The 27617-nt window shown below is 44.8% G+C and overlaps 1 protein-coding gene across 1 annotated transcript in view; it reads left to right on the top strand.

Moving 5' to 3' along the window:
- Positions 1 to 2540: 2540 nt before the first annotated feature.
- col5a1 (procollagen, type V, alpha 1) overlaps positions 2541 to 27617 on the top strand; it is a 67114-nt gene continuing 42037 nt past the window's right edge. The window contains 6 exon segments of the mRNA XM_061801799.1: positions 2541 to 2655; positions 3617 to 4288; positions 21947 to 22114; positions 25187 to 25354; positions 25357 to 25399; positions 25974 to 26136. Coding sequence (XP_061657783.1) covers positions 4189 to 4288; positions 21947 to 22114; positions 25187 to 25354; positions 25357 to 25399; positions 25974 to 26136 — 642 coding nt within the window. The 5' untranslated portion in view covers positions 2541 to 2655; positions 3617 to 4188.

Here is a 27617-nt window from a genome sequence, read left to right as displayed (position 1 = left end):
AACAGTTAGAGTGTAAATGCAAATTTATTGTACTTAAATGAGAAGTACGAGTCTACTGTATCCTAAAGTTAAATAAAACTGAACTGCGCTGCTTGAAAAATACAAAATGTTGTGTATATGAAAATGTAAAAAAAGATTTTTTAGCATAAGATTATGGTTAATTTGAACAAAACAGCGTGCTCAAGTATGGGATGTCATTTATTTATGTATTTCATTTCTTTCATCTGTGCATTTGTTACTGTATTTTCTGGCATTTCCGATCTGAGCTTCCCCCTTCTGGCTCCGCAGGAGCGTGTTGTAAAAAGGAAAAATCTCCATAACTCGTCATAACTCATGTTTTCGCCTAAAAGAAGCCGTGTAATTGGACGTGTTTGACATTTATGACTTGAATGATCAATTTACAATGTGAGGCTGTGTTATATTTTTTTTTAAAAAGGTGGGGGGGGGGTAATCTTGTCAGTCGTATGACAACTTCATTTTCACCAAAAGGATCTCGCATTTTTTTTTTGCCTTTTTTTTTTGGGGGGGGGGGCGAAAAAGGTGAGCTACATTTTGAGGGCCTGAAGCCGATTGGCTGTGCGACGCTATGAAAAATGGGATTTTGTTCATTATCAGCCGACAAAGCAAGCCTACATTTGTGATTCGGTGACAGTCGAGTGTCCGAAAAGTGAAAAGCATCGTGGGTAAAGATTGATGTCCCTCCTAGCCAATGGGAGAGCAGCTCTATCGCACCATGAAAACCAAGATACAGGAAGTGCATCATGGGTAAAGACTGACATTCCTTGTAGCCAATGGGATGCAGAGGAAGATGCTCCGGCGATAGCCAATGGGAGAGCAGTTCTATCGCACCACAAAAACCAAGATACAGGAAATGCATCGTGGGTAAAGATTGACGTCCCTCCTCACCAATGGGAGGCCAGGAAGATGCGATGGCGATAGCCAATGGGAGACCAGCTCTATGGCGTCATGTCACACAAACTAAGATACAGGAAGTGCATCATGGGTAAAGATTGACGTTCCTCCTAGCCAATGGGATGCCAGGTAGATTCTAGGATGATAGCCAATTGGAGAGCAGCCCTATCGCGTCGAACGAACCAAGATACAGGAAGTGCATCATGGGTAAAGATTGACGTTCCTCCTAGCCAATGGGATGCCAGGTAGATTCTAGGATGATAGCCAATTGGAGAGCAGCCCTATCGCGTCGAACGAACCAAGATACAGGAAGTGCATCATGGGTAAAGATTGACGTTCCTCCTAGCCAATGGGATGCAAGGAAGATGCAAGGGCGATAGCCAATGGGAGAGCAGCTCTATCGCGTCACGTCACACAAACCAAGATACAGGAAGTGCATCATGGGTAAAGATTGACGTCCCTCCGCGCCAATGGGAGCCCAGGAAGATGCTATGGCGATAGCCAATGGGAGAGCAGCTCTATCGCGTCGCACAAACTAAGATACAGGAAGTGCAGCATGGGTAAAGATTGATGTTCCTTCTCGCCAATGGGATGCCAGGAAGATGCTAAGGCGATAGCCAATGGGAGAGCAGCTCTATCGCGTCGCATCGCACAAACGAAGATACAAACCCACACAGGCGGGTCCGGGATTGAACCCGGGACCTCAGAACTGTGAGGTTAACGCTTTCCAGCCGATCCACCATGCAGCTATGAAAGAAACCATTCTTGAGAATTATTATTTAATTATTCAATCACTAGTCGGAGAATTGATTCTCAAAAGATTCGATAGTGACAGCCCTGAGCCAGTGGAATATTTTTCAAGCGTGCGACTGTTGTCGCCACAAGGCAAGGAGGCCTTTTGAGATGTTCCCGCCCGTACGGCAACACGCTTCTGTCAAACAAACGGTCAGCTTTCGGGAAAGTAAGTAGCGGGTTGGAGCCCACTTTTGGTTTCGGCGGTGCTTGCGGGGGCTAAAAGCTACCAATTAGAGGGAGGACGTTTAGGCCGAGGTTTACGTTCGCGCTCAAGGGCCTGGAGCGACCTCAGTTCCCGTCGTCGTTTACGTCTCAGCGACCGCCGCTTCGAGCTGAGGCTGGGCGTTCTTTGAAACTTAAACAAATTAATTTTACACTGATTGTATTTTAAGGCACAAAAGTCACAAGTATTTGGAACCGAAAAAAAAAAAAAATATATATATATATAAATACTAATTACACCTCCATTTTCTATATGAGCGTAATATTTCTCAAAACGATCTTTAGCCACCACCACCACCGCAATGTCGTATACAGTACATTGTTTCATTTTCAAATTCATCCTGCCGGCCACATTGTACCCGATAGTGGGCCGTTTTCCGGCCCACGGGCTGTAGGTTTGAAACACTGCTTGTAGCCTCAGCTGCATTTCAGCGTAGGATTGTTCAACAGCCAATCACAGGCCACATATACCGTAATGTCCGGCCTACAAGCGGTGACTTTTTTCCCACGCTTTCAACCCTGCGGTTTATGCGGCGATGCGGCTAATTTGTGCATTTTTTTCCCAACGGCCGCAGGGGGGCACTCGAGTGAAAAAGGTAAGAATGAGGATGGTGGAATCAATGTGGCGGAAGTGACTTTTATCGGCCCTGTTAGCGCGGCGCTAGCATTAGCGCTTTGCTAGCGTGTTGCTGCTGTGTTACTGGCGTGTCTCAGTGATATTTACCTGTAAGTTCTATTTTTAACCGGCCCTGTTAGCGTTAGTGCTAGCGCGGCGCTAGCGTTTACGTTAGCTTTAGCTCGGCGCTAGCGTTAGCTTTAGCTCGGCGCTACGCTAGCTAGCGCTAGCTGTAAACTGTTTCTGTGTACTGTCTTTGTAAATATTTCGTGTTTCAATGTGGGCACTTGTGGCTTTTACACAGCTGCGGCGTACATATGTACCAAATGGTATTTCCTTTACAAATGTACTGGGTGATGCTTGAAACCAGATATGCTCTGTAAACTGGGAATTACGGTAGTACAGTACAATCTGAGAGAACGACTTTTTGGAAGCCTCGTTTTTAATACTTGTGTTTTAATCATTCAAATTTGGCAGCTTTGTTAACAATACTTCTCTGTCGTGTGTTAAATTCAGATTCATTAATTGTACTTGATTTCCAATTTAGAGACCTCGGTTCTCGAACGTCTCCGTTCTCAAACAAATCGGTTTTTGAACAAAAAATTGTTCTGTTTCCGAACGAAAATCGGTACTCGAACGCCTGCGACGAGACCCGGAAAGAATATAACGCGTGCGGCCCGAACAGCTGATCCACGACGCTCGTTGTTATTGTGTATAACGCGTCCTCTGTACGCAGACGTGGGAAATATCGATTCGGCTTTCGAAAAAATCGCTCCTCGAACCGCCTCCTGGAACGGATTGTGGTCGAGAACCGAGGTTGTACTGCATTTTAAAGCTGGCCGCAGCATCACTTTATTTTAATTCCTATATGGGGGGAAAAAACGTTTTGATAAGTTTTTCCATCTTAATATTAACCGTGGTCATGTCCCCCCCCCCCCACTTTTATCGAAGTATGTCACGGTATTTGTGCTTGTCATGTCTTTTCATTCGAATCCACTTCTACTTCGTTAATGACTTTTCCTGCCCCCCCCCCTCCCTCCTCTTCTCTTTTCTTTTTTTTTTTTTTTTCAGGAATTCCAAGCGCAGAACTTGTAGGCGTGAAACTTTCCCTCCGACTCACCCCCCTCACCCCCCCCCCCCTCCCTCACTCCCAACCTCACGAGCTGCCTCCCTATACCGCCCCCCTCTGTCCAATAACCGGCCGGGATTTGCCTAAAGCGTGCTGGTCCGCCCGGTGATTGACAGCCCGGTGTGGTGGGTGTGTAATTGAGGCGGAGGGAGGGGGAGTTTTTTTTTTTTTTTTTTTTGTGGTGGCAGTGAGGGGGGGGGGCTGCAAAGTGACGGCTGCAGGCGCCTCAGAGGAGCGCAGCATCTGAGCGGGACCAGACGGCGTGTGTCCAGTCCGGAGGATTCCCCCCCCCCTCACCAAACCTTCGGGACCCTTATGGCTGCTTGAGAGCCCCCCAACGCCTCCCCGTCCACCTCAACACTATTCCTCCCCCATTCCCCCCCCCCTCTCTCTTTTTCTTTTTTTTCCTTGGTCTTTTTTTTTTTCCCCCCAGCTCGTCAAGCGATCACAAGCGGCCGCGGGTCCGACTTGAGTTGAGCTGCTTTGAGCCGTGGTGCACTCAAGGCGGGCGGCCATGGATACCCCCATCAGATGGAAAGTTAAACGGAGGTTAAGGGGCGCCCTGATCTCCCTGCTCGTCATTTCGCTCGCTGTCACGTCGCCGGCGAGTTCAGGTAGGATGCAAATGCGCTCTTGCTGTTTTCCGAGGTGCCAAAATGTCTTCGGTGTGGCGAAAAAGTTCTGGCGTTCAGATGTCAGACGTCAGTCCAAAAGTTGCTTCTTTGCCGTAAATGCATGTACGGAGGCCACTTCAAGTCCCTTTTCTGCACTGCAGGTATAATACAGAATTTTTTTTTTTTTTTTTTTTATACCGGGCCAGAACAAAGCTGAGACAGCGCAAAGTCAATTGACTCACAGTACCCGATCATATTATCACCGTACCAGAGAGGAAGATGTATGATATCGCATCATATGCACGGCACTGGATGTGAACAACCGCGTTAAAATAGTTTTTCATTTTGTGTATACGAGGAAAAAAGATGTACAATCCTAGCGAAATGAATTCCAACTTTCACGTTTCAAGTTTTGCAAATTTTGCATATGCGGGTTAAAAGTTCTGAAAAGTTTAGTTGACTTTAAAAAGTGTGTTACAACAGTTTTTGGACATTTTTTTGGGTGCACCGCGTGTATGTATGAGCCTCGGAACGGGGTCGCGTACTCTGTCCGACAAACTGCACCGTCGAACTCATCCGAGCGTTTTTACACGTCGTTTAAACGGCGGCACGGTTGGCCTCACAGTTCTGAGGTCCCGGGTTCGATCCCGGACCCGCCTTTGTGGAGTTTGCATGTTCTCCCCGTGCCTGGGTGGGTTTTCCTCCGGGCGGGCACTCCGGTTTCCTCCCACATCCCCCAAAAACATGCGACATTAATTGGACACTCTAAAATTGCCCCTAGGTGCGATTGTGAGTGCAGCTGTTTCTCTGTGTGCCCTGCGATTGGCTGGGAACCCGTTCAGGGTGGACCCCGCTTCCTGCCCGTTGACAGCTGGGATAGGCTCCGGCATTCCCCGTGACCCTCGTGAGGATCAGCGGCCAAGAAAATGGATGGATGAAATTGGAACAAAGATGACGTCGGCGTAGCGGTTTGCATACCTGTAGCTGATTTTCCCGCAAACGCACGATATAGTGGTGAGCCGTGACCGATAGACGGGATAAGTGGGATGATATCAACGTCAGTGAAAGCAGAGTTACTGGTAGTTTGATAGTGTAGTGGTTCACGTAGGTGGATTTCCCGCAGCTGCCACAATGCAATAGTGACTGTGGGCTACTGGGCTGGGCTCAATAGCGACTGTGTAAAGGCAGGGCGGAACCGGAACGCAAAATGGATGTATGACTAAAACTGAGGCGTTGGGACTGTAGTGGGTCACACAGTTCTATATTCAAATTAAAATAAAGTACAACAACTAACCCTTAATCAAGGCACTGTGGAGAGGCGATAGAAAACTGCTACATGTTACCATTTATAATATATGAATGATAAGGTAATTGCTACGTGATCAAACTCACTCGGACAGACTGCATGACAGAGAACCCATTGACATATAATATAATTTGTCCATCCCGAAATGAGGACATGTGGACACCATCTGGCACCGCATCTGGCACACAGTCTGATATTCTGGGTTGAAAATCTCCTGACCCAACAACAGACTATACAAGTTTGAAAAACCACTGAAAATGGGCAGTCGGGAGTGTAGTGGTTCACATAGCTCTGCCACGCTTACCACTAAGCAGCCAGAAGGCATGGACGGGATTAATGTCTTGACCTAGACTTGTTTTACTTAAAGTTGTATCATTAGCAGTGCAGTTGTTCACATAACTGACTTTCCTGGAGACATCGACTTGACACCCAGTCATCTGACCATATAACCATTTTCCAAGTCGCTTATCCTCACATGGGTTCCAGGAGTGACTGAGCCTATACCAGCTAACTTTGGCCGATATAGTAGCTGATTATCTTGCAACTTTTTGCCAAACTGGATGGACTGAACAAGAAGTTTCTGTATTAAGTAAGGGGATTGGGTGGGATAGGATGTCACACAGCCGATTTTCTTGAAACGCCCCACTAAAAATTGCCCAGTGGACTGACGACCAAGTCAGCTGAGATCATATGATAAGCAAAGCAAAAAATGAATGTATGGGTATGGTTTAAAGTGTGCCATTGACTACATAGCGGTTCACATAGCGAGCTAATGATTACTGATGCTGGTTCAAGTGGGGTCTTGGTAGTGTAGCAGTTCACGTTGCTATTTCCTCATTACCTAGCTAATGACCCATTAGCACTTGCCCAGTGGATTGGTGAACAGTTATCTGAGATAGTGGAAATGTGAAAGGGTCCCTCAAAAACCACTTGTCATGGGGGTTGAGGGTCGGGGGGGGGGGGGGTCAAAGGGCGTCTGCCCTGCAAATATTATTAGCATGCAGCTCGACACTGTTGGTGGTCCAACAGGTGGACCCTCGGCGTGTTCTGATGATGGTGCGACTATTTCATTTGTTTTCTGTGGCAGTGACCAAACATGTGGTCATAACACATGTAATATGTTAGCAAATTAGCTTTTTTAATTTTTCAGGATTGGTTTTTCCATTCCAAAGATGATTATTTTCTTGTCAAAAACCTGAATTGCTGAAAAGTGTTCATGAATGAATTCATTCGAAAGTAGCGCATTAGCAGAGCTAAGCGTTAGCACAATGCTAGCATTTACAGTGCTGTTAGCATGTTTTTGACATATTAGCATATTATCCATAGATATGAAGACTAGATTCATCAGCACACTTGAGAAGCCAATGCACTTAGGACGGAGCCATGTTGGTGACCTTGACGTTCCCGTCAAGGCACAGCTTTTGTGTACGTTCACTTTGACTTCGCCGGAAATGCAAATGGTTTGTAAATATAACCAAAGGTATTGGATTGTTAGCAAACGTTCAGCTAACCAACGCAGTTCACCCGCTATCGATAGCATCAAATTAAAGCCCATCTTTCCTGAAAGCAATTTTTTTTTTTCTAAAACGATAAAAACCAAGTAACAGTCGCATGCTAACAGAGAGCTATCTGGATAAATAATGTCAATGTTGGCAGTGACGCGCCAGTTATCAGAAAAAAAAAAACTATGCTAGTCGATTTACCTAATTTTCTTAGCTCTAATTTAGACAAGAACCAAATGACATCCTAACAGAGATAATGGTTCACACCTCCTCTTTCACTCCACTTAGTTCTTGTGGTCCGAAAGAGAAATCTGGGCTAGTTTCCGGCTAAAATGTTAACGCTTCTATTGTTTATTCCACCTGAAGCAACTCTTTTTTTTTTTTATTTGTTCGATCAAACCAACTGCTCTCAGAGGTAATTGTTCATATTTACTGCACTTTATTATTGTTAGCATGAAATGCCAATCTAGCCTGTCGTTTAAGCAAGTTAGCAAACCTTTTAGAACACAGCTGACACAGTTTTCGTTAGTTCTATTTTGGGGATAAAATATTGATGGTAGGCCTACCAATGGACAGCTGCGCACTCGCTGAGCTAATCTATTGTTAGCGTCAAAGGCACATTTAGAAAAAAGTTTTAGCATAGTAGAAAATGCTCAAGAATGCAGCTGACACGAATGAAATAAGAAGAACAAGAAACAAGCCCTTTAATTAGCAATTGCGTGACAAAACCAGCCACAGGCTAAAAGAGCTAACGATTAGGATAGGCGGAAGTGTTAGCATGTTAGCATTTCAGTGATTGGAAAATTGATACTAGCCAATCGAGGTAATTGTCTCGGTCCTAAAAAAACAACAAAACCATTTGAGAGCTAATGGAACATAGTTAGCTTTAGCGTTAGGCAACACAACATGCTAACACTGTTATTGTTTGTTCCAATTGACGCAAAATATGTTTTTTCTTTGTAGCGTTCGACCAAATCAACTGCTAAGCGTCAACTGAATATGAACAGCACTGAAATGACATTCTCGGAATAGCGCGTCCGTGCGAAAACAACGTCGGATTTGTGCAAAAAGCCGGCCGTGGCGGCGACGCAGGGCGGTGCGAGAGCGCACGTCCAGGATCTATCAATACTTTATTTTGTTTCATCCGAAGAAAGAGAGGAAAAAAAAAAAAAATCAACATCAGAAAAGCTGGCCGCCACATCTGGATTTGATACGCTTCCACTGCGCCGTCTACTAAAGCCTCAGAAAAGCCAGGAAAAATGTCTTCCAGATGTTTTCTGCCCGATTCTCGGCGGAAAAAAACTGCAAAGCTGCCCCCGCCCCCAACTGAAAAGAAAATACACCATTCTTGTGGACGCTTTTGTTTTTTTTCTTCCGAGAAAATTCCAAATGGAATAACATCTGTAGCCTCTCAGCTGAATTTTCTTTGGAAAAAAAAAAAGAAAAAAGGATCGCACGTCCAAGTTCAAGGTCATTAAAAGATGCTTTTTTTTTTTTTTTTTTTTTTTTTAATTCTTCATTTCAGAATTTATACTCGAGTTGCTTTGTTGTTGGCATCCCGACGAAGCTAGCGATAATCGAACGCACGTTTCTGGTGAGCGTGATGGGCGCCGGGCAGAATAATTGATTGCTGTCTCTCTAAATTCAGTTCACGTTTAGGGACGGGCGTAATAATCGAATAATTCACACAATTAATTCATTAAGACGTGGATTGATTGGGCGTGAAAGCAATTGAGGCGAATTTTATTTTATTATTTTTTTATGGAGGTATGTAACTCATTCATACTTTAGACTTTTCTGATTTTTGAAAACTAATTGCCTTATTATTCTTCCATACAAAAATCTGTAAAATCGACTGAGCATTTTTTTTAAATGAAATTTTCAAATTATTCAAAACAGGAAAAAAAAAAAGCTAATGTGTAACAGAAGCTCGTAGCTCGAGCTAAAACATTTGGAAAGTGAAAGCTTTTAAAAATAATCAAATAAAAAATTTAAGGGCTTAATTATAGACTCAACTGCTAATTGATGATTTAGAATTTGCTCGACGTAAAGTAGTCGTGTAATTGTTTTGGAATCTTTTTTTAATAATATAATGATAAATATGATACATAAATATACTTATAAATATATTTTTACATAAATATATAAAATATATCAATATAAAATATAAATATGAAAAAAATATGATAATATAATATGATATTTCAGAAACCGAAAATGTTTCTTGTTTTTTTTCAACAATTATTAATAAAAGCGCTCAACCAATGGATTGATCATTAAGAATGTGGTGGATGACACAAAATGTTGCCGTAGACCACGGGTGTCAAACTTAAGGCCCGGGGGGGCACATCCGGGCCGCCGCATGATTTTAGGTGGCCCGCGAAGGCAAATCTTGCTCAACATTTCAAATTGTCATATATCGGTAATGATAATGTTGAGCTATTATCGACATTTTTTGTTACCAAGCATGAAGAATGGTTGAAAAACCCATCACGCCTGATTTCTGATTCTGAAACTCATTCATAAATTTCACGTGTAAATATGATGAGGTGATTCAGGCCCTCTGAGGGAAATCATAACTACAATGTGGCCCGTGACAAAAATGAGTTTGACACCCTCTGCCATAAACATTTGTTTTTGACAAAAAAAAAAAAAAAAAACAATACCAAAATGTTTACGTCTCTCATATTTTTATGACATTTTGAAAGTGGGTGCTTTACAAAAGAATGGCGTTATCATTTAGGGATGGGCAAAATAATCCAGATTGATCACTTGGGATAGCAGGAATTAGTTTTTTTTCTGGGCTGCTTGTTGTTTATATGATTACATCTTTTTGGCATGGATATATTAATAAATGGGCTTATCATTTTTGTGACTGGCATATTAATGGATTTGCCGATTAACTGATCATCTTGATTTACGAATTGCGTGGTGAGCCACCCAGAGCTTTGTTTCTGGGTGCGGAGATGGCTAACTAGCTGCTAGCTTGTTATCCCAGCAGCCCTCTTTTACATTTACACGCAAAGCTTGTTATGTCGAAGAGATGTATCACTCCAACACAAATTACTTTCCTACTTCGCTATTTCGAGAGAGCTTTATTGGGGCGAAATGAGGGCATTTCGGAAAGTGAACGGCGAACATGCGGGGGATATTACGACTGTCATCACTTCTGCAGTCTCGGTCAACCCGCGTGAGAAAAGTTTTCAACAACATCCAAAGAAAGAACTTGCATTAGGTGTCACTGATGGTGTAGTGGTACACACGCCTGCCCGCGTAGGATCGATTCCCGCTCAGTGACGGTGTCGATATCTGCCCTGCGACTGACTGGCGACCGGTTCGGGGTGTAGTCCGCCGTTTGCCCGTAGCTAGCTGGGATGGGCTCCAGCTTTCCGGGAACCCTTGTGAGGATAAGCGGCTTGGATAATGACATGACAAGACGGAACTTGCATAAGCGTTCCATTAAATAACGACGTTGTGACTGCGAGCTAAAGTGAATATAAGTCCCGCCTCCCTCGTTGGCGCATTCTTCACCGCATCCCGGACTGTACATCCCGCCTATTCGATGCCGTCGTAATTAAGGCCGATTGTTTGGAAGCGCTGAATGGCGCTCTGTGTGTAAAAATACGGCAAGCTCCCCAAAGACCCCCCCGCCCCACCCGGGCCCGGTCCAGTCGGGATGTGCCGGAGGGTGCACAAAAGCCCCGTCGTTTCGGTTTCGGGTTACAGTTCACGGGGACAGGAATGTTCTGTACGACCTCTCGGCTCATTTGGGAATTGTAGTCTGCTCACAAGAAAACTGTTGTTGTTGGTATTTCCAAAAGAAAAAAAAAAGTGTAATGAGGCTCTTATAATCAGTGCGTGACTCATCCTTTCCAACCTCACATCCCCCGGCCAGGCTCAGCCGCAGTTTTCGGAGCCGCAGGAATACTCCAGCTAAGCACTTTTTTTCTCCGTTTGACTTTCCGACCAGATGAAATACAATCGGCGCCGCTCGTACGTACTTGAATCCGGAGCGGCTACGATGGAAAAAACAGCCGACCCCGCTCGCGTTTTCATTCCGCCTCGGCTTGTTAACGTGCATAAATATTTAAAGTGGACTTATTAAAGTATACACAGGCGGCGCAGCGGTCAAGTGGCGAGTGGGTGCGTCTCGCAGCTCTGGGGTTTGAATCTCGAGTTTGCATCTTTTTGCGTTTTTCTTCAGGTACTTGGGATTTCTCCTACATTGCAAAAACACGCGCGTGAGGTTGTTTGGGATCGTTCAAGATCTCGGGGTGGCCTGGAGCCCTTGACCCCACGAGAATAGACTTGCCCTGAGCGGACCTCCGCGTTCAGAACATAAACGAGCGATCCGTTATAAGTCGACAACGTTTGAAGCACTGTTTAACCCGAGCATCGGAAAAAGTGTTTGATGTGATGTGTTCACAAATCCCAGCGTGAGACCGAGCAGAAAGTGGAGGAAAACTTTCGCTTCTGAAATGGAATTAACGTCATTGGCGAGGAATCTTCAAAAGAATTCTGTTTCCGTTTTACTTGCTTTGGATGTCTCGAAAAGTTCCGGACAAAATCTATGATTGTTATTTTGAGTTGTTGTAGTAGTTGAGCGGCATCGCACCCCAGTCCGATACTGTTGTGCGCGTTGTTAAATGTGATTTTTGGTGCTGTGGGCCATTGGAAAAATGAACAGCGGACCACGAAAGGGCCGCCGGGCCGTAGTTTGGACACCGTGCTCTGACTTGTCTACGTGGACTGCGATTGGCTGGCGGCTAGTCCAGGGTGGGGCCTGCTACCGGGAGCGTCCCGTGGTCGCCTCACGACTGCAACTCGCAGTTGAGACACTACACTGTGTGTATGTGGCACGTACGGGACCACTAATTTGCGGATTCGACAAAACGCAATGCAGCTCTGCTTACCTTTTGGATTTTCAGGATAGCCACTTGCGGAAAAATCCATAATTTCCCCGCATTATTATGACTTAATCATAACGTGCAGATTTTTTTTCTCACTTTTTAAAAATCCAAGACCTTTTCTTTATGAATACTTTATTTATTTTTTAAAAGTAAGATTTACCTCACAAAATAAAATGCTTTTAGTCATGCAACAACTTTTCTCACAAGACTGCATTTCTGGTTACATTTGATTCCTTCCCCCTGCCTCGTTAAAATTAGTTTTTTTAATAGTTATGATGCAAAGAAATGTGAAAGAAATCTTGTAAAATTGCAAAATTATTCTCATAAAGTTACAAAAAATTCTAGATATTTTATTGACTTTGTTTTCCGCAATTTTCTTTTTTTTACGTGGTCAAAAAAGAAAATGCCGCAAACAAAGCAACAACTATTTTATACGAAAGTCCTGAATTATACATATTTTGTAGAAAAATAAGCATTCTGATTGAAGGAAAAATCAGTCGCCGGAAAACACGCAGTGGTTGTACTTCCTCTCGAATTTGTCGTCTTGAAATGTCAACGATTTTGGAGCCTTCTTTGTGCTTGCTCGTGTGTGTGTGTGTGATGGTGATGGTGGTGGTGGTGGGGGGGGGGTGGACAGCAGAGCATTGAGTCAGTTTTTCCGTTCTAGTTAAGGGGTGGACAGATTTATATCATCAGCGCTGTGAACTAAACCATCTGGTCCTCTGCTAAAGCAATGAGACCCAGACAGAGCGTGAAAGAGTCCTTGAAAAACACTCCAAACTGCATGCGGCTCATCTTTCGGGGTACGGACGGTTGAACCGCTATAATCGGCTTCCACTTGATGGTGGCCAGGGACATTAAGTGCTTAAAAGGAAGCGTGATATCTTTTTTTTTTTTTGTCTCTAGGATTTGGGTGTCTCTGTCGAAACACACAAAGGATGAAATAATGATAGCGCTATTAAAATTCGGTATCATGACACTGTGTTTCTGGCCCGTCTAAATGCAGAGTATAGCGTTTGCTGCCATGAGTACGTGGGGGGGGGGGGGGGGCACAGCTAGGGCGTTGCGACAAAGCGAGCGGCTATTCGGTGTTTTGGACTTTGCCACCTTCCCGTTCCATACTTGCTCCGTTTCTTATCCTGTTCCGGGTCACGGGAAGCTGCAGCCAACCCATCTGACTTTCACGGAGGCAACAATTCACTAGCAAGCCATCGAATTAGACTTTTAGTCCACTAGTGTGGTGCATTTCATCACTGGCACCACCACGTCAACAACTTTGACAGACATTTATTTGCGTATGCGCTACTCATCAGAGACTGGCTTTAACGTGATGCTTCTGTGTAAGTCCTGGCTTGAAAGTGGCTCTGGATCTTCAACCAGCGTAGTTTCCAGGAGGAAACCCGGTGTAGGAGAGTGGTTATTTTCTCGATTCGCATTTGCAGAACATTTATTTCACACTTGATGAGTAGGAAGGCGCTCCTAAAGGGTTCTGGACTCAACTGGTTGGATTTTGCCCACAGTCACTCGGGTCTTTCCTATGTAAAGTTGAGGTTTTAATTGAAAATCTCTCGAGTGCGTGCCCACTAATCAAGTGTGAAGTTGAACAAACAAGTAAATCATCTGTCCATTCCTGAAAAAGTGCAAATTTTGACATTAAAATTTGGCTAATTTCCTCAACAACTGCACCCCTAACACCCGACGAATTAGAACTGAAGAACGTTTATGAGTTAAAGGGTGAAACACCTTCAAAATCCAATAAGTCTCTCCCTTAGAGATCGGGTGAGAAGCTCGGTCATCCGAAAGGTGCTCAGTGTCGAGCCGCTGCTCCTCCGCATTGAGAGGAGCCGGATGAGGCGGCTGGGGCATCTGATTCGGACGCCTCCCCGGTGAGGTGTTCCGGGGACGTCCCACCGGAAAGAGACCCCAAGGACGACCCAGGACACGCCGGAGAGACTATGCGAAAGGTCTCGGGATCTCTCCCGAAGAGCTGGAAGAAGTGGCTGGGGAAAGGCAAGTCTGGGTATCCCTGCCTGAAGCTGCTTCCCCAACGACTCGAACTGGAAATGCGGTGGATAATGAATGGAAGCATTCAGTCGATCTTTGATAGCATAGGCTAGCGTTAGCAAGGCAGCTACTTTTTGTTCCTGGGGTGATTGTGCTGTTGAAGTTTGTGTCACTTGAAACCCTCGTAATAGAGTTAAAATCTGATCAGGCACCTTTCGCGCCGGACAAAGCTAAGAACCGTCTCCTGGCTTTGTACGTGTGTGTGTGTGTGTGTGTGTGTGTGTGTGTGTTGTGCAGACACTTTGACTCGACTCAACAGGATGTCCAAGTGGTTCGTGTGTTTCTGTGTGTGTGTTGTGGTCTGAGTGTGTGTGTGTGTGTGTGTGTGTGTGTGGTGTGTGTGTGGTGTGTGTGTGTGTGGGTGGGTGTGTGCGCATGCGTGTAATGAGCTCAATCTAGCAGATGTAATGCTTGCAGTATGATTTCCCACGTCTGGTCACATGCTAAAGGTCGGCGCTAATGGAAGCGCTTCTCGTTACGATATTGTTCCATTGACTACAGAATGGCTTAGACAGCAAAAACGGTTTTAGGATTTTTTTAGGCTAGGGGGGAAGGTTAAAGTCAGAGTTGGGGTTAAATGTTACAAATTGAGATTGGGCAAAGGTAATGTAGGGCTAAGGGTTAATTCCCAATAGGATCAGAAGTGTTAGGGTTATGATATATAATCAGGCCCAGGCTACACAGTGATGACGGATTAGGGTTCGAGGGATCAGGATTTGGGGAAATAGGCAAGACTGTTTGAAGGTTAAGGTTATCTGTTGATGGTGGTTGGTTGAGGGTCTGGCTAGACCGCATGTCAGGGTTCAGGTAGATCGGTTGGCTCGTCGAGGTTAAGGCTAACCCGCCGTATTGACGGCTCTTTGGAAAAAAAACTGATGTCCTCTCGTTGCGAGTCTTTCATCGCGCATTCTTGTTTTTGGAGCCCGGCTCCTCTTTAAGGCTGCTAATTACCGCTCGCTTGTCCTCGGAGGCAGGTCAAGCATGCGCGCCCGGAGAGTCGGCCGGCCGACCGGCCGGCCGGGCCTCTCTTCGGCGAGGGTCCCGTGCCCGTCAAGAGGAGGAGGACGACGGGCAGCGAAAAAGGAATGTTAATCTCCTCCCCACCATGAAATTTCACTATTCCAGCTCCCCTCCCTCCTGTCAAAGCAAACGTTGCCGTCTGAAGGGTCGACAAGGATTGTTCCTCGGTGTGTGCGTGGTGGGGGGAAAAAAAAAAATAGACGGAGGAACGGGATCCACCGCACATTTGGCACTGGGCCGAGACCTGGATTATGGATCCCAAGCTACCGTTCAAAGAAAAGAAGGTGGAAATAAAAGGTCGTGGGGCGAGTGAACGATCCTGGCCGAAAGCCGCAAACGCTGCATATTTGAATGGAATTCACGCTCCTCTTTTTAGCGCGTGTCAAACTGGCTGTCGGCTGAAACGCGGCCGACTCTTCGCAGAAAGTCCACATTGTGTTTAAAATTAAACGTCGAGCTCCAGAATGTGCGGAAAAAGAACTGATTTTAAACAGAATTTCGGCTTGTTTACCGTGCGTCCTGTGAAATACGGATGGTTCCGCATTGAAAGCTCATCTGGTGTGAAAATTGGATCTTGCAAGGTCTCAGCTTGAAAATAATTGCAATTGGTCGCTAGCCTTTTGTATTTCAGCGCGACACAGATGGGAATACAGAAAAAAGCGTTTTGTAATTGGGTAGCAAAATAGAAATATTTACTCGAGCGTACGAGTTCTGTTTCTCCTGTAGCGAACCGAATTTGTACGTACGCCGTAACGCGTCATGGTTTATCGCTAACCGAGGCTAGCACAGTAGGAAAGTCATATTTTATCAAAACAGCACTCAGAACCTGGTCCATTGTACATTTTGCTGAGCTGCTTACCCTCAGCTCTAACTGAGTAAACAGTAAGTCTTAAATTTGACGCAAGCGGCCTTAAAATGTCTTGAATTCATCCCGCGGAACGGAGGATGTGTGCTTTGCATCGACGACGGGAAACACCTACCGTAGCGCGGCTGCGAGGGAACCTCTTCGACGTCAGGGGTATTTTTAGCAGGCGGGCCCAAAGGTGGCGGTCCCCGAGGTGCCGGCGCTAAGTGGGTAAACATCGCACTTTAACAAGGTGGCGACTGACAGCTCGGGATGTGGTCGCCGCGGCTTCCCGAGCCAATGAATGAGCCCGCGTGTCTAGCTAATGTTTGCCCGCGGCCGCCGACGTATCCTGGCGTTTTCGGACGCTTTGAGGTGGTCCTTCTCGCGGAGAAAGCTCCATTGTGTTATCGTCGCACCTTGTCCGCTTGGCTCACCTCAATATGACCTCGCCGAGGGACCTTAGATGTGCAGGGGTGGGGCCAGGGAGTGGGGGGCAATTGTGCACCGAGGAAATCGGAGAAAACGGATTGAGAAATGGGAAGCCAACGTGATGATGGCGTGAAGCGCGGTAAGCAGAGCTGGCAAAAGTACTCACTCTTTCTATTTAAGCAGACGTTAGTAGAAGTACAGATACTTTTGTATAAAAATAAATACCCCGGTGAAAACGAGAGTACTGGTTCCACCACTTAAGTAAAAAAACAGACATTCTGAAATCTATCCATCCATCCATTTTCTGAGTTGCTTATCCTCGCGAGGATCGCGGGACATTCTGAAATGTTATGCACAAAAGTAACAAATACAAATGAATTGTTACAAGACTCGTTTTGACTGGCACGGAGAGTTTTGCCCTCTGCACACTTTTGTATTTGAATTGAAACTTTATTTATCAAGTAAAGCCACTGAGAACAGATTCTCATTTGGCATGGCAACCTGCTTTCAGAAAAAAAAGCAATAAAGTTTCCCCATTTTATTTACGTGGATTGTGGTCGTATTAAGAAAAAAAAATACTGTAATCTCTGGCCTATAAACTGTGACTTTTTTCACACGCTTTCAACCCTACGGTATATGCTGTGACGCGGCTAATTTGTGCATTTTTTCTAACGGCCGCAAGCGAGCGTAAAAGGTAAGAGTGAGACTGGTGGAATATATGTGTCGAGGAAGTGAATTTTACCGGTCCGGCCCTGTTCGCACTGCGCTAGCGTGTTACTGCCGCGTCTCAGTGATTTTTACCAGTATGCTTTTTTTTTTTTTAACCCGCCCTGTTAGCCCGCCGTTAGTGTTAGCATGGCGCAAGTGCTAGCGTTAAACTCTCTGTGTACCGTCTTTCTTTGTACATATCTCGTGTTTCAATGTGGGTTTTGATGTGGTCAGTTGCGGCTTGTACACAGGTGCGGCTTATGTATGTACCAAATGGTATTTCCTTGACAAATGTACTGGGTGAGGCTTATAACCGTGTGCGCTCCGTCGGCCGGGAATTACGGTACTCAATGCAGGTGCAACCTCAATGCAACATCACATCAAACACTAAATTAGATGATGATTAGAATCAGAAAAGTACACCTTAACCAGACTGTAGGTGTGTGGTTTTTTTCCCAATTAAAGTTGAAAAATGTAATGAGCGTATTTTGACAAAGTAAGAAGTAGCAAGTTCAGAAACAGATACGCAGCGGGGCCATACCGATGGATTGTTTCCCCGATGATCTCGATGGGATTAGCTCGTGTCAAAGTGGATTAACACAACATTGTGACTGTGTTAGTGTTGAATGGTTGCCGCGCTGCTCTTATTGAGTTGTTGGTGTTGCTTCATTTGTTGTCGATTGACTAAAAACGTGACATCAAGATGCAATCTGACAAATCTACGCATACACAGTGAAGGCTTGTGAATTTAGTCTTTCTTCCGCTACTTCCTGAGAAACACACGTTTGTGTTTTTTATGTAATTCCAAAAGATTCCCGCAAGATGCCACCATCATAGGAAAGTAGTAATTGGTATCAAGGAAATATGTTTTCCTGATACCGCTCGACTGGGACATCTTAGTGTCTTTGTATGTCTGGAAGGAGCTTAGTTTAGCTTGGCTTGTTGACGGAAGTGTCATTTTATCTGTTGATTGGTTATTTAAAAGCAATTTTTTAAAAATCACATCACCTGTAATTTATTTTTACAAGGATTGGATTTCTACGGACAGCTATTGGGATCACAGTTTGTGTTATACGTGAGGCCTCGGTCCCCCCCCCCCACCCCCCCCACCCATCTCTACTTGTCGCCAGTGGCCACATGCACGCTCCTGCCCTTAAAAGGGCAAAAAATAAGCAAAGATGAATAAAGGAGGGACGGAAACTGCAGGGGACGGCTGGTTGCGCGCTTGTCAGAACAGTCTGAGGACACCAGGAAGTTCCGCGATAGGAGCGGTCGTTCCACTCCTTTCGGAATACGAGCGACTTGACGCAGTTATGCGGTCAAAGCTGGTTGATTCAGGATTTTACAGTGTGGTCTTCAAAGAACCCGTTCAAAATAAAATGAAAATAATGAGGGTTATTTTGAAGAACCAGCCTGATGTCTTTGTCCTTATTACCATTTTTTTTAAAGACTGGATGAAAAATCAAATACAGACGGAACATTACGAATGACTGCAGAAATGTTTTGAGCCTCGCAGCCCACCAGCGCCTCTCACAACTGTTGCGTCAGATGCGGAAAGTGAGACTTATCCAACCAATAACCCAAAACGGGACATGGCGCAGTTTCGTTGATGCAAAATGCCCCAATCACATCATGAGATACATAACGATGTCACCGTGATGGCGACTGACTATGGCTTTCAATGCAAAGGGGCCTTAAAATTACCGCTTTGGTACCTTACACACAGATCAGTGCACTGAGAAATCGCCAGTGTGAAATTGAAAGGGGAGAAAATAATTAAAGATTTGCCACTGCGAGCTGGCTCGTTTACTTGCGCGTAAGGTACCGACGCGGGCGGTGGACGACGACCCAGAAATCGTCCAGTTTTCGACATCGTTTGAGAAATCCTTGGTGTTGAAGTTTTTAGGGATTAAACGCGGTGACAGGAGGTGACGGTCGTTTTTATGTCGTCGAAGTCCAAGACTCATTCCGTGTAAATCTCGCACAAGTAGTATGCCAGTAAACGCATGAAAATTCGTGGTGTCAATTGGTGTTAAAGTGATACATCTGCAAGTCGTGGAGGAGTGTAACCTGGGTTGTTAGCAGAGAGTCTTTGCCTCATGCATGTGTTTTTGCTCTGAGATCAAGATAACAAATGATGGAGGTCTTGTAACTGTCTGCGAAAACTACTGTACATTTTTTACAATCAAATTATGATGTGATTAATTTTTCAGGGTCATGTTGGAAGAGGGATTTGAGTATCTTGGGGATCATAGTTTGTGGTCTACCTCCAACTATTTAGAAAGGCCTTTTGTGGGAGTCCGTCAGTGTTCTTCTGCTGCTGTCCCGGACACGCAGACGCAAGTCATCTTTTCACCCTGCTGCTTAAAGCATTCGTCGCTCGAATCCCCCGCGCGTTGAGAGGGAAACCCGCCTCCCGTCGCCGCGTCGTCACGCGCTCAAGCGCAATTACCGAGCGGGGGTCAGAGTCTTCCTCCGAGACAGGAAGTGTGGGCCAGATTGGCGAGAGAGCGAGATGAGAAGATCCCGATTAGGAAGGCACGCCGCTCCGAACGCATCCTCCCGGGAATACTTGTCGTTTGGATAAACTGTGATAAAGTCGCTCTCTGTTTGCCTCGCTAGGAATGTGAGAAAAATGGAGGAGGTGCTTTACATTCGGGCTGCGTGAAAGCGGAACCAGGCAGGAAACTTTACTGCTTGGTTAGGTTCGGCGTGGAAAAACAGGTGAATCAATAACAAGTCTAGTTACGGAACTAATTGGTTTCGATTGCTCTGATTGTGCCGATTTACTGGTAACTGTGTGAAAGGGGCTAAGGGAGTAACAACAGCGAAACATAAGCAAGTCAGCGGCAGCGGACACAATTAAACTCCCGTTTCGTCGGTTTTAGGGAAACTCTGCGCCAACGGGGCGACCCGTTAATAAAGAAATTGTCGCTGTCTTGACTTTTTTTATACATCGCAGCAAATTTTATCTGAATGGAAGATTCCGTCACCGCTGCTTAAAAAAAAGCAGACGCAGCAACATGTCGCTTGGGTGACGCCGAACGCTGCGACGAAAGAAACCCGCCTACTTGCCTGCTTCTCGTGGTCGTATGAGTGGCGGGAACGAACCGTGTGCCCTAAGGGTGGTGGTCGGGTGGGCTGGGGTGTTTCTAAAGCAATTCCCGCTATATCATATTTTTTATGATAATGTCATTCAATAAGGGACATTATCATTTTTTAAAAAAGCATTTGAAACAAAAATTCTCGGAGACTTTTGGGGTATTTTGTATTATGTTATTATTTTATTTAAATTACATAAAATATTCAACATAGTTGTAAACACCCCACAATACTCTGATGTATGCAAAATCTCAAATTTTTGTAGATGTAAACTATGTAAACATAACTAAATCTATAAGTGTCAAATAAAATTAAATCACTAGGCTGTAACATCTTTTGCTGGCCTTGTAGTTGTTTCATATTCTTATTAAATATTTGAAAATTATTTCTTAAGTTGCAGACACCCCAAATACACATGTTAACATCAATTAATCAATCAAGCAAGCAATCAATCAATCAATAGTGATGTAACTTCTTCTGTTTGTCTTATTTCCTTAGTCTTCTAAATTGGACAATTCTGACCCCCATTTTTGCCTCTTGTATTCCTGCCAATGATCAAATATGTATATGCATAGATAAATGTCCAATATATATACCCTAAAAAGAGATGCAAGGATTTTCCATACTCACCCAAACGTGAAAAAAACCCTGATGATGATGATGATGTGTGACGATGTCCATTTACACGTATTTTTACTGGAGCGCTCCAGCTTCCTGCAACTTGCGTTACTTGTTGTGTGCTTTGCATCACTTTCCATCTTGTGGAAGCGAGGGGTTCCGGAACGTTCTCCCGTCCCGCTGCGGAGGCTCACGTGCACTTTGTCTGTTTTTTTTTTCGTGTGCGTGTGTGGTCCCTTCTTCGCTGGACTCTCAGGAATGTCATACCTGCCCATGGGGAAAACCGTGGCAGGAACAACAGCGTACTCGCTTTAGCTCCGTCCGTGCCTGTCGTCTGTCCCTTTTTTTTTTTTTTTGTTTTGCGTTTTTCACCAGGCGAACCCGCTTTTATCCACATGTCCGAGGCGGGACGCTATTGTGGGAACAGCTGTTTGAGCAGAGGTTTTGGCACTTCAGCGGGGGGGTGCGGTCCGGGTTGGTTGACCCGATGCGTGTACTCCGGTGGCCCCGGCAAGTGTGCTAATTGCCGTTTCAATGTTGTGTGCAACGGGATGGCGGCGAATGTTTTGAAGGCCGAAACACGACATGTTATAAACTCTTCCCTTCTTTTCCCCATTGTGCTTGTGTCAGCAAAAAACAAAACAAAACTGAAAACACAAAACGTGGCATAACCTCATTGCTGCACAAAAAGAAACATTTAAAGACATAGCGTAGCATTTTTGCCTTTTGAGCCCACATAACTTCATAAGAAAGCAACAATTTGTCGCAACTTTTTTTGTATAGACTAAATGTTACAATGCCTGTGTGGGGCGAGCATGCTTAGCAAGCTAAGCTAACACAAAATCATAACCAAACCAGATGAACTTTGTATAAAGCGACGCGGTCATTCGCATACGTCACTTGAATGCATCAAAAATTGTTATTGTGAGCTCAAAACGTGATATTCTGCTAAACTAACACACCAAGCTTTGTCCAGTCTGCTATGTGGGGTTAGCAGCATTTGTTTTGTGGGACTTCCTTGTGTCGCACTGTTTGAAATGAAGCTGACCGAGCAGCTAGCATCAAAATTAGCCATGCATCAACTTACACTACAAATGTGATGACTAATGCGACTTCCTTGTGTTTTTCCTCCCCTCCCTTCATTCTGTGCAGCGGAACCAGCAAACCTCTTGAAGATTTTAGATTTCCCCAGTTTACCCGAAGGTGTCACGAAAACAGCGGGCTTCTGCTCGAATCGGCGGTCGTCGCAAGGACCCGACGTGGCCTACCGAGTATCCAAAGAGGCGCAGCTCAGCGCACCCACCAAACAGCTGTATCCAGGTGAGCTTAGCTTTCCGCTAATCCCGTGCAGTTGTCTCAGTTTTTTTTTTTTTTTTTTACGGACTCGCACGGAAGTAAGGCAGGGATGTAACAGCCAAACATAGCGGGAGAGCAATTTCCTTTTTTTCCCATGTTGCCCTCTGGGTAGCGCTTTTATAGGCTCCCGTAACTTAATTCCGGCATCAACGTCGAATCCAGCTGTTTTCAGCATCTTGAGTATTTCAACTTTTCCTCCCCTATTTTTTTTTTTTACCTTAAAGAAAAAAAGGTCAGTTAAGGTTGTCCAACCAGCCAACGTGGCCCAAATTTTAAAATATGCAAAAGGTGATGCATTTATCATAAATGTAATCAGAATTGATAAAAGAACAAAATGAAACTTAAAGGTTTCCTGTAAATCTGTAAAATTCTTCTTTTCCTACGCTCTAAACCGAAGGGTCTGATTAAATATGTAAAAAGAATTTCATCTGTGGGTTAAACTGCACTGACGTGGCTTTGGCTGTTCTTTTTCCTCCCCATCTTCTCTCGGTTTTCCCTGGAGCGCCGTCATTTTCCACCGTCTATCATTTCTCTTCACTTTGTACTGTCATCCCACATTTTTTTCACTTTACAAAAAAATATCACTCTTGGCGTCGTTTAGCGATCGGGGGGTAAAATGAAGCCGAAGAGCAGTGATGTGGTTGAAATGCAGAGATGAACGGAGCAAGAACGCCGCGCCGGACCACCGTCCGCGTCAGACGTTGGGATTGGCCCTTGGTGGACCTTTCAACCCGCGCCACCGTGGCGTTCCCTCTTGTCGGCCGGCGTGTCCTGTCACGCTCTACGGAAGACCGATATTCGCTTTGAAGCAGACACTTAGAAAGGAAATTTAAACAAAACTCAGCCGAGGCTCTGCTTGGACGCACGTGCCGTAATTACGAGACTCTGACGGGCAGTTTTGGGGATTAGTGGATTCAAACTGGCTCGTTTTGGCCATGTGTGGGAATGAAAACGATGCCGGAATCCAAAGGTTCTACCGAGCCTTCCGATAAAAATTTCGAGTTTTATCCTTGAAAAAGCAAACTATTGAAAACATGTTTCGGAGTTTTTAAAAAAGACAGCATTCAAGAAATGGAAATGCTTGCTGTTGACAAACGGAACCTTTGCCGCCATTATTTTTCCCAACTAGTGGTTAGCGCTACGTTAAAAAAACATTGTTTTGGAGATTTTTTTGAGCGTGAAAACACACTTTTGACATCAGCTTTCACAGTTCTTGAAAATGAAAATGAAAAAACTTCCCATAAACATACAAAGGAAGGTATTTCACGTCTATGTCCTGAGGTACAAGCTAGTCTCCGTCTTTAGCTAAAAAAGCTAAACTTTACTTTAGCATTTGTGAACTAGATTTATGCGCCGACGTTACAACAAAAACTAAACATTTTGGTTCATGTTCCTTCAAAATCGCAAACTTTTCAAAAAAAGGTCGGACATCGCTTACGTTTACACAGTTTTAGTACACGTCTTTACCTTGCTTTATTCGAGAAGAGAGCCCAGCCAATAACGTCACTTTATCCCGTTAAGTTTTCCAGAGATGCTAAACGCTTTTGGATAACGCGACGAGCCCTCGCGGCGGCGTAGCGAAAACCAGCGGGCGCAGACATGCGGTCATCAAACGCAAGGAAAGGATGATTTGTTCAAAGCCACAATAAGTCCGTTCTATTACCTTAACGACCCTAAAACGGGCACGCTAGTTATAGCGCATACTTCCCACGCCACGGTACGTCTGCTGAGGCGATGCGCAAATTAGCGCCCTGGGCTACAGAAGCTAACTCCGCGAGGGTTTATGTGGTCGGCAGCTTACAGTTTTTCAACTCGACTGGTCCGCCTTCTGTGGGCTGTAAAACCTTCAAAAGCACTCCTGGGGTTTTTTTTCCGCAAAATATAAGCATGTGGTGGATAAATTAAAAAGTTTTGAACACCATACACTGTTTGTGAATTATAAAAACAAAACTGAGAAACTATACAAAGTTTTTGGGAAAAAAAATGTAGTTTTTAAGCTTTTCATTTTGAGAATTTGCAGATTCATAGTAATGCAGCAAAATATATGTATGGGAACATTTGCTAAATTGTAAAACATCTTTGTGTTTGATGGTTTTCCAGGAAATTCTTTTAATCATATGACTGAGCAAGCGCTCTTTTTGCGGACCTTGCCCCTTCATTCCCGCCTCATCATGTTACACAATAGGCCATCTCTCACCTGTCCGCCCACCCCAAGTAGTGATTCCAGATTTAGAGAGAGCATTCCAGGGAGAAACCTGAACCTTCTTAAACGGTGGGGGGAGAGAGGGGTCCCGAGGAGAAAGTCCTTTTTTTACGTTCGATTGAAGATCCTCTGAGAGCGTCACCAGAAATGGGCGAATGAGAAACCCTTTTTGGAACGCTTACAATTGTTTTATTTTGGTTCCTTGACACTTGGCAACTGGTCCTGGGTCTTCCCTGAGCCTTCTCCTTAGCCTCCTCCGTAGGTTGCAGCGGTCAATTTCAGATCGTCTTAGTTTTTGTTTGTGGTGGCAGGTGAGCTGGAGCCTGTCCCTCCTATCTCTGGCTGAGAGAAGTGGGGTACACCCTGGACTCCTTGCCAGTCAATCGCAGGGAACATGAAGACGATCAAACATTTATACTCACTTGGTGGGTCACCCCAGATTTAGAGTCCTCAATTGCATCTTTTGGGGAATGTGGGATGAAACCAGGGTACCTGATCCCAAAGTTAAGAGAGTCTGGACTGTCATTCTTCCTGTACCTATGCCAGGTTTTAAACTAAAATTGGTGAAATGTTTTCCCACTCCTCCTCGCTTCTGGAATCCACCAACAGGGATTTATGACTTCAATCCGAACGTTTTTTCGTCACGAATGAATGAATGACTGGAGAAAAGAAAAACACCGTCTCCGCGGATGCTTAGAAGAAGTCTCCCGAATATCCAAATCTACAAGCACACACACAGCGTGTGTGTGTTTCGTGTTCCGAAGACCTTAGACGGACTAATCAAATCAAAGTTCTCTATCCCATGTATAAAACTCTTTCCTTCCCTCTGGCAGGTGATGTATTCCCCAAGGACTTTTCCATCTTGGCCACGGTGAAGCCCAAGAAGGGCAGCCAGTCGTTCCTGCTGTCTGTGTACAATGAGCAGGGAATCCAGCAACTCGGACTGGAAATGGGGCGATCGCCCGTCTTCCTCTATGAGGACCACACAGGAAAGCCCGGACCGGAGATTACCCGCTCTTCCGGGGGATCAACCTGGCCGACGGAAAGTAGGTGTACTGGTTTAGATCACGTCCACGTCAGAGAAGATAAGGTTTGAAGTTAGAGTTAGTCATTGGGGTTTGGGTTAGGGATTCAGGGTTAGCATTTACAGGTAGAGTATGGGGTTAGGTTTAGTTTGCTAGGATTATGGTTTAGTCTAAGGGAGCAAGGATAGGATAGGGTTTGGGTTTAGGATTTTGTGTTCCGCACTCAGTTTCAGAGTTGGGGTTAGCGTTACTATTTGGTAGGGTTGCGGCTAGTGTTGTTAGGAGTTTGGGGTTAGTGGTTTAAGGGATGGGATTAGGGTTTAGGCTACTGTTAAGGGTTATGTTAGTAGGGTTAAAGACCTGAGGTGAGGTTGGAGTAAGGCAGTTGGCTTTAGATTAGCGTTAGAGAGTCGGCTTAAGGGTTAGGGTTTGGGGGTCTTTTCAAGTAAGGCATTTTGAGCGTTTGTAGGGTTAGAGTTGACAACCCCTCCTTGAATTGTCTGATGCTAAACATGTACCCAGTTTGAAACTTTATCCCCGAAGTATAACAACCACGTAACTCAGCACGTCTGCACCTCTTCTTGTTCCCTTCCAGGTGGCATCGAGTGGCCATCAGTGTGCACAAGCAGACCATCACCCTCATTCTAGACTGTAAAAAGAAGAGTACCCAGAAGCTTCTCCGATCTCCGCACCCTATCATCGACACCAAAGGAATTATCGTGTTCGGAACAAGAATACTTGATGAAGAAGTCTTTGAGGTTGGCCCTGTTTGAGTTCTCTTGACTGCATAGCATGAGAAGAGTGTAAAAAAATGTTCACAGTGAATGAACACATTGAGCTATTTTGCCATTTTTGCGTGGCTGGCCATTTGAGGTTTGCGGTAGCGGCGGCCATTTCCCCTGCAGACATGTCGGTGATTAAGTTTACCCGAAGCCCGCCACCCACACGCCATAACTTCCAGTGCACAGTAGCGTTTGCCGAGATGCAGAAGCCGCGTGACGGTGAGATAAATTTCTGCAATGTCAGAAATTAGGTCAGCTGTGACAAAACTGAAAATGGAAGCACGCTGCTTTGTAGTTAGCCTCAATTATAGCATTAGCATTCAGTGTCGCAGACAGCAGAAATTTGTTGTTGACGCCGATGATCTTTTGAATCTGGACTTCTGGATGTTAACGCATTTCAAGCCCAGTTTGAATTCATCTTTGATTGCTCTCTCTCGAAATTTGTCTGGCTGCAGCATAGAAGACGCTTGTGGCTCTGTTGTCCACGTAGGAGAGAACTTTTGACGTGTGTCTTTGTCTTGATTTATTTTTTGACAATTGACAATGTTGTGAAACTAGACTTTCGGATTCCTTTTGTTTGGTCGAGCAAATGGCAGCTCTGGACCAGTCTTTCGGCAATCAGAATTAATTTCACAAAGTACATTATTTTGTTTGGAGCCCTTGTTGCTCAGTGGTTTGAGCACTGGTTTGGTAAACCAGGGGTTGTGGGTTCATTTCCCACTGGGGCCTCCACTCCCTGAGAAGGGTTGCGTCAGGAAGGGCATCCGGCGTAAAAATTGTGCCAAACGTATCTTTGCGTTCATCTGAGATGACACGCTGTGGCGACCCCGAAAGGGAGAAGCCGAAAGAAACTTACTTTACATGATTTTGTTTATAGCATAAATCTTCAGATAGCAGCAATGCTGCTGTTTCAGAACTGACTACATTTAAAAAAAAAAAAAAATGCGATGTTCAGGTCACTTTCTGCCATATGAGAAGCCTGATTGGCTAGAACACAACGTTAATGTGCTCAGCATTAGCATTAGCATTATCCGAGGCTGCGATGTGAGCTTGCTAGTTTACGGCTTGGCAGTTTTCTTCTATTTGACCATTTAAACGGTGAAGAACGTTTTTCAAATCTTTTCGTACGCTGATTGGATTTATTCTTAGCTTTAGACTGGAACAGAAACAAACCAAACTCATAGCCTTAGCATTAGCATTGACTTTGAGTAGTAGGCAATTTCCTTGTGCCGCGTAAATATGGAATGAACGGGTAAAATTATAGCTGGAAGTTGAAAGATTCTCTTTTGGCTTTGATAGTGTGCATCATACTGTTAAGGTTTTGCTGTGCCAACAAGTTTTTGTTTGGAGCTTTAAAAAAAAAAAAAACTGAGTTACATAATGGTGCCAATGCTTTGTGTTATTGTGAACGTCAGTATTTAGTGTATTGTGGTTTGATTTCATTTCATTTGACGTTT

This window comes from Syngnathoides biaculeatus, chromosome 17 (assembly GCF_019802595.1).
Source record: "Syngnathoides biaculeatus isolate LvHL_M chromosome 17, ASM1980259v1, whole genome shotgun sequence".
NCBI classification, from domain to species: domain Eukaryota; kingdom Metazoa; phylum Chordata; class Actinopteri; order Syngnathiformes; family Syngnathidae; genus Syngnathoides; species Syngnathoides biaculeatus.
Note: the sequence above shows the minus strand (reverse complement) of the source record. Positions and strands in the feature narration are given on the sequence as shown.